Source organism: Lolium rigidum, chromosome 3, assembly GCF_022539505.1.
Source record: "Lolium rigidum isolate FL_2022 chromosome 3, APGP_CSIRO_Lrig_0.1, whole genome shotgun sequence".
Taxonomy (NCBI): domain Eukaryota; kingdom Viridiplantae; phylum Streptophyta; class Magnoliopsida; order Poales; family Poaceae; genus Lolium; species Lolium rigidum.
In genome coordinates, this window is record NC_061510.1 from 311769112 (window position 1) to 311776182 (window position 7071).

General features: G+C 43.9%; 1 protein-coding gene across 1 annotated transcript; it reads right to left on the minus strand.

Moving 5' to 3' along the window:
- Positions 1 to 705: 705 nt before the first annotated feature.
- On the minus strand, positions 706 to 2840 carry LOC124703715 (ubiquitin-like). The gene is made up of 4 exons (XM_047235941.1): positions 2735 to 2840; positions 1927 to 2137; positions 1204 to 1270; positions 706 to 764 (listed from the first exon to the last, which is right to left on the minus strand). The coding sequence occupies exons 1-4, from the start codon at positions 2835 to 2837 to the stop codon at positions 714 to 716; spliced, it is 432 nt and encodes a 143-aa protein (XP_047091897.1). The 5' UTR covers positions 2838 to 2840; the 3' UTR covers positions 706 to 713.
- Between the last annotated feature and the right edge of the window lie 4231 nt (positions 2841 to 7071).

Below are 7071 nucleotides of genomic sequence, written 5' to 3' on the forward strand. Positions count from 1 at the left end.
TTACAAAGAGGCGATAACATCACCAGAGAAGAAAAGATTAACACAGATTTGAATGCAAACCAGTAAAACACAGAACAACTTCCTCCAGTTTCTCTAGAGAAGCTAGTCCTCACTCATTAACAATTGCCCAGAGACTATGTATCAACACATGAACTGATTCCAAAGAAGGCCCATTCATAATCTCGTAAACACATGTATCATTCCCCGTACGAAGAAAAAAGTAAATGTACATACACTTCAGCCATTAGCAAGAAAAATCTTCAGATGGCAGAGGAATGTACACACACTATGCAGAGCAGGAACAGAATACACCATAGTACCATACACAGCCCATAGAGAGAGCTTGCCAAGCCAGGATATCAAGGGATTAGCAAAACTGCAAAAGGATTAAATGAAAAGACATGTGCACCAACAAGCCAGTGCCAGGTCGAAAAAATAGCAGAGCAAACAAGACTTAATTTATTCCAGCAAGGTTTACGCTGCAATGTCAACATGGCATTTAGGTCAGTTCTGATCAGCCATAGAGGTTCAACATCCTGTGGGAACTAGCACCACCACCATTCCTTGCCCAAGAAACTAATACTTCTTAACCCGTAGCGTTCAAAGGACTAATGAGGTTCTAAATCCAGCAGCAAACTTTGAACTAAGAGAAAACATAAACTCTGGTGATAACTCTGATACAGACTCCTAAGGCAGTCGATTCCTTTCAATGTTCATTGGGAGTCTTTCGCAAACTTAGACATGAACCTTTTCTTCATCCTCAGCTGAAATTGAAGAGTGTAGAAAATACATCAGGTGAAGATACCAAATGTCCAGTAATGTTCAGTTCAGTTACAGGTTTACGAGCTTCCAGTAACTGGAACATGGTACATAGAGTATATTACACAATACTTAGTGGCAAAGAAGACATCTATACAATACTAAGAACAGATATTACACAAACTAAAATAGGCATAAGCTGCGTGACAGAGAGCAAGAGTTTATGAGTTATGACCAACATTACAGAAAGCTATATCAAGATGATAAGAGCACAGTGATGCCAGATTATGATGAACAGGCACCATAGAAAATAGTGGGTATATGATTAAGGGCCGAAGAGACCAAGGCCATGAATACGATAATGGGAGCAGAACTATGACCTAAGACATTGACAATTATATGCACGGGCAAAACATTTAGGTGGCAGGGGGGAATAAGGTTCACCTTGTCGCTGTGGCCACACTTCTTCTTGCGGCACTTGGTAGACCTGAGGGGAAGTCGTGCATAGCACCTGCAAGAAAAATAGTGAAAATTATAAGATATACTGGTGCACAAAATGCTGCTTCATCATGGCATAATCTACTTAAAGAACAGAAAAGATACAAAACAGGCAGGAATGGAGGGCTACAAGGGAGTCTGCTTTCAAGGTTAATTAACAATCTAATTGATTGTTCCTAACTGATCTTTGAAACAAGAAAAACATGTAAAATTACAAACAATTGCACTGAACATAATGAAATGGCCAGTGACTAAACAAAGAAAATTTGGCCATGAATCTTCCCATCCACCATGCATATTAATTTCATCATTGTTGTGTGCAATCAACAACAAAACCCAAAAATAACTGCTAATGCAAAGAAGGGCAGGTGGCACATTAAAGGTGGTCCAAGCTCAAGCGGGACAGAAATCAACATCTCTTTCACAATTCCCAATAAGCCAAAGAGTTACCCAAATTTAGTCTAGCACCAGAGCACATTGCTGCTTGGCATGCAAACGAACACAGCTATATGCAGTATATTCACATAGCACATGCATCTCACATCTCAGAGCAAACCAGAAAAATCAAAACCATTAATTCATAGGCATAGGCTTGCATTATACACAGAGATCCATTGATAGGGACAACGAGTCAGTGTAAGAAATGAGGTTCAGTGACCGAGTGCATACTTGCGGCAGACGAACTTGTTCTCATTGTACTTCTGCGCGAGGATACGGAGGTCGATGGCGAGGTACTGGGGGTAGCCGCCTCTGCTGCCACCACGGAGGCGCAGCACGAGGTGAAGCGTGGACTCCTTCTGGATGTTGTAGTCGGCCAGGGTGCGGCCATCGTCTAGCTGCTTCCCTGCGAAGATGAGACGCTGCTGGTCCGGGGGGATACCTATATACGAGGCAAAGCAAACCGAAATACTTGCACGATTACTAGGTAATCACGACATAAAGGTACGTAGAGATGAAATTACACTGGATAATCAATGAACCCATTTTAGTACAAACAAACAGGGGATCTGTTGTCTAGTCTAGATCCAGGTGAAATCAATGCCCACCATGCCAGTTGCCAAAGAAGAAAGAACAGGCCAATCGACTTCGTAACTGAAGGATTATCCCACCTTTGGGTAAAACAAGGGCGTTTTGATTTTCATGCCGAGAGGACCAGCAGCTACATCTGCTCTGTTTTAGACCGAAATGACCCACACAACGCGGCAATAAGAGGACGTTATGAGCTACATTGGAGATATACTTGATGATAGCTCTCCTAGACAAGATTAATGGCGCAGACGCACGCAAAATTAGAGGAAAAGGCAGGCCTTTTGGTCGAAAAAAGGGCAATAAGCCTTTTGGTCGAACAAGTAGACAGGATGCAAGAACCAAGTGCACAACATAGGCAGGAGCCAGGTGAAGAGAGGATCTGGCGCCGATTAGGATAGGACGAAGGAGGAGGCGATGATCGGAGAAGGTTAGTGTGCAGATTATGTACCTTCCTTGTCCTGGATCTTAGCCTTGACGTTGTCGATGGTGTCGCTGCTCTCGACCTCGAGCGTGATGGTCTTCCCCGTCAGCGTCTTGACGAAGATCTGCATCCTGCCTCCTCCGATTGCTTCCCTCGCTCTCGCCGGGGTGGTGGTGTTTGGTGCTGCGCAGTGAGCAGCGCCGCGGACGTGAAGTCCGTTTTATAGGGAGTGAGGTGGTGCGCGCTGGCTGGGAGAGCCCCAAGAACCCTAGCGAAGCGATGCGGGGCCGCTAATCTCGGGGCTTGGTCGGCAGAAGGGCTGCTATCCATGATTGAAACCGGCCCATCTAAGCCCTAGCATATCGTTTTTTTATCCCAGTTTCTTCATTAGTATTCTTCTTTATTTTATTGTATTATTATATAGCAAATATGACTGTGTTGCTTCGGGCTATTTATTTATTTACTGAATATTTTCTGGTCAAACTTTACCACCTGTTACAACCATATTTTTTAGAATGGTACCGGGCGTCCTCCGGGGAATAATTCCCAGCCCCCGGGTCCAGGAGGCGACACGTGTCCCTTGTATGTGGTCAAGGAACATCCCATCCCTCGTTAGCACCTCTTCTTCTTTCTCCCACGGAAACTCTGGCTGCTGTCTACTCCTATCCCTGCCGCCCTTCTCTAAGGGGTAACCCAACAGTTGCCGGAGAAGGTACTCGCCGAAGAAGACGCCATAGCCGGAAAAGTCGCCGGAGAAGATATCTTCGCCTAGGTAGCAACACTGGATACCCCTTATAGCAGCGCCTTCTACCGTTGGCAGCAGATTGCCCCACCACTTGCAACAAGACCTCCCGCCCCTTTAGCAACTACACCCCATCGCCGGTAGCAAGGCAGCCACCCCCTTCTAGCTAAGCCTGGCACCTACGGTAGCAAGGCCCGACGCCCCATGTAGCAAGACATCCCTCCCCTTGTACCAGTGCCTCCCGCCGCTCGCAACAGCGCCGCCCACCGCCGGTAGCAAGGCAGGCCGGCTGTTGTAGCAAAGCCCGGCCGCCCTTGTAGCAATCCCCGCCTCGCCTTGAGCAGTAGCCATGTCCACGACCTTGGGCTACGTCAACCCGGGAGGGCTGCACATGCCGGGAGTCAGGGGAACCGACGACCACGCGTGGGGGAGGCTCACCGCCGACGAGGACGCGTCGGCTGCAGTAGGATGAGGTCGGGGAAGGCGGTGACCGCGCGCAGGGCAGGTGAAGCACGACAGCACGTTGTGGAGCCTTAGGAGGGTGCGAGAGCTGCGGGAGGCGGCCGGCGACGAGCGCAAGGCAGCTGCTGGAGGAGAAGGTTGGGGGAGGCGGCGCCCGACGAGCCGGGCCGGCGCGTGCGAGCTTGGAGCCGGGCCGGCGGCAGGTATAATCCAGCGTCCTAGCTCGTTTGCCGGCGGCGGAGGTTGGTGGGTGAGAGGGCCGGCGGAGCTCGGTGAACAACAACAGTGCTCGGTCCATGGAAAGAAGGAAAAGGAAAGAAGGAAGGGGAAGATAAGGCTTAGATGGGTCCCACACAGATGCGTGGCTAGGAGGCGTCCGCGTGAGTGCGGTGCTAGCTACACCCACGTCCGCGCGATGGACAGCCACGAAGCAGGAGGTTGTCACGCGCGAGATCCCCCGGGGATATACAATCATTTTCCTATTTTTTAAGGGAGCGTTGCCACCATTCCGTTATTTTCCCCCTCTTTACCACACATGTTATAAATATAATGCATGCCACGTGTATACAAAAGTAGTTACACATAGTTCCGAAAATATTAAGATTTTCCATTCTCTTAAATTGTGTCTCCGCAAAAGTATATAAAACGGGTCAGAGAGGTTATTGTGAGACCAAGGGCAAGGGTGAGATTTTTATGCCGAGGAGAATATTTGACCATTATTATCCTTAGAGAGCTGAAAGATCTTAGCCGCATCGCGAGGCTGGTAGTGCGAGACAAAATTGTGCGCAGGGAGCAGAATTCCATGAAAGTATTATGGCACTGCATTGGTGAAATTCGGTATAGGACCTCAAAGAATCTGATCTTCCTGGGTTACTATGAAATTTGAGCTTGGGGAACCTGGTCTTTGGTTACTATGAAAGATATTGTAAAGAAGTTAAAAGTGGATTGTTCTAATCATTGGGTATTTGATGATGAGCAAAGGGTGCCTGCAAATTTTCTCATTTAGTGCTAGATCTCATTAAACTCAATATTGTGAGTCACATAATTTATCTTTCACTTTAACAAAATGGACTATCCTAATGAGCAAGGTTGCATTATTATTAAGTGGTCAAATTCCCCCCTTTGATAGTCTTTCAAATACTAAGAATGAATTATGCTGGTGTAGTCAACTGCCCTTTGAGCCAAGTTGTTTATATTATATGAGTCCAATATACCTTACCCAATGGTAACCATAGCATAGCCAAGTAAATTTTGCATATTTTTATAGACTTTGATTCCTGGTTCATTGTTGTGTTGATGTTTATTCTTGGAAAGTGTGTTCATATTGTGATCTTTTATACTAAGCGTGCTTACACCTAGTGGTGAGCATGAAATCTGTACTTGTTTAAAAAATTGCGAGAGAATAGTGCGGAGTTTCTCAAGTTGCCATTTATTCATATTGATCTGTGTTGATATCATTTTTTACCTCGTTTTAGTGTGTGGAAGCTCACAAACCACCCTTTTTTGTTGAATGGTTTGTACATCACACAATGATGCACCAATATTCTGATGGTAGAGAGCTGCTTAGCATATCTTTTTTTTATCACAATGTCTTCATTGGTATTCTTCTTTATTTTCTATTGTATTATTATAGCAAGCAAATATGATCGTCTGTTGCTTCAGGTTAATTTTTATTGAATATTTTCGGGTCAATTTTTACTACCTACATAGTATAAGCTGTTATTACAACCAGATTTCATAAGATGGAGCGTCGCCACAGTTCCGTCATATTTTTTCCTTTATTTATCGCACATGTAAACTGTAAACATAAGGCATGTCATGTGTACGCAAAAACACTCATATAGCATTCGAAAAAATATTCCTCCCTTTGATTCTTTTTAATTGACTCAATTTAGTATAAACTTGTATTAAATCCGAGTCAATTATAAAATTTTTGAGGGACTAGGATTTTCCATTCTACTTAGTTGTAGCTCCACAAAAGTACATAAAACGGGTGAGAGAGGTCACTGCGAGACCATATGGACAGGGGTGAGAGTTTTACGCTAGGGGAGATTTTTCACCGTTATTACTGTTGGGAGCTGAAATATCTTAAGCCCGTCGCTAGACGTGTAGTGCGAGACAAAATTGCGCGGGGAGCAAAGTTCTAGGAAATTATTATGGCACCACATATGTGAAATTCGGCTTATAACCTCAAAGAATCTGATCTTTCTGGGTTACTATGAACTTTGAGCTTGGGGTTAGTACATATTAAAAATGAAATATGAGTTACCTAGAACGATCATTGTAGGATTCTAACCCTTAATCGCCCCTCCGGAGCTTACCCATTATTTGCACCCGTACCCACCAAAGGGTACAATTTTCCATACACGCTACCCATTTTAGAGGGTATACCCCATCAAATCCTATATAACTAAGATGTGAATGAAATTATAATTTTATCTGTAAATATGCACATATTTATATTGAGTTTTTCATATGTATTGTGGTTAGTCTAACCACTTTGAACCCAATGAGTTTGGGGACAAAAATGTGCCTGATTGTGTTTTAGGTACACTGGAGTTGCAATGGATTTTTGCTTCATTTATAAAGAAGGTGTGTTCACCATATGATCATTGGAGTCAAGCTAGGATAATTGACGAACTCGTATCCACTACATCACCGATCTCATTGCTATCTCGGTAAAAAGTATCTACTCATGCATACTCTTATAGCATCCAACCTATTGTATGTTGCATCTTGGCATAAAATTCTTTATTTGCAAATGTCGCAGTGCTTGCAAAAAAATCTTTTAAAAAGATAAATTTTATTGCTTATGTGAGAACTTGAGATGATGCATATATTGGGGAGTATATAAAATCATGTTCTTGATTCTCCAATCCAAAATATGCCTATTAGCAATTTATTGCATATCAATTCCTCATGTTGGTCTCATGTGCAATATTGTTGAAATTTCAATTTGAATATTTTATTGTGATACATGTTGCCTTTCTCAAAATATCTCTACTAGCTTTAGCCCCCTTATTGTTAGTTGTGATGTTTTTGAGATTTTGTTGGTTGAAGTTTGATGGTGCTTATCGTAGCGCCGACTTCACACTATTGGGAAACCCCAAGAGGAAGGTATGATGAGCACAATAGCAAGTTTCTCTCAGTAAGAAACCAA

What these genes read in the sequence shown, in the direction of transcription:
- LOC124703715 (XM_047235941.1), bottom strand. Translation starts at nt 2,837, where the DNA reads ATGCAGATCTTCGTCAAGACGCTGACGGGGAAGACCATCACGCTCGAG. An exon ending in TAAGATCCAGGACAAGGAAG is followed by an intron (nt 2,138 to 2,734) that starts GTACATAATCTG and finishes CCTCGTATATAG; the next exon opens with GTATCCCCCCGGACCAGCAG. An exon ending in AGTGTGGCCACAGCGACAAG is followed by an intron (nt 765 to 1,203) that starts GTGAACCTTATT and finishes CTTCAATTTCAG; the next exon opens with CTGAGGATGAAGAAAAGGTT.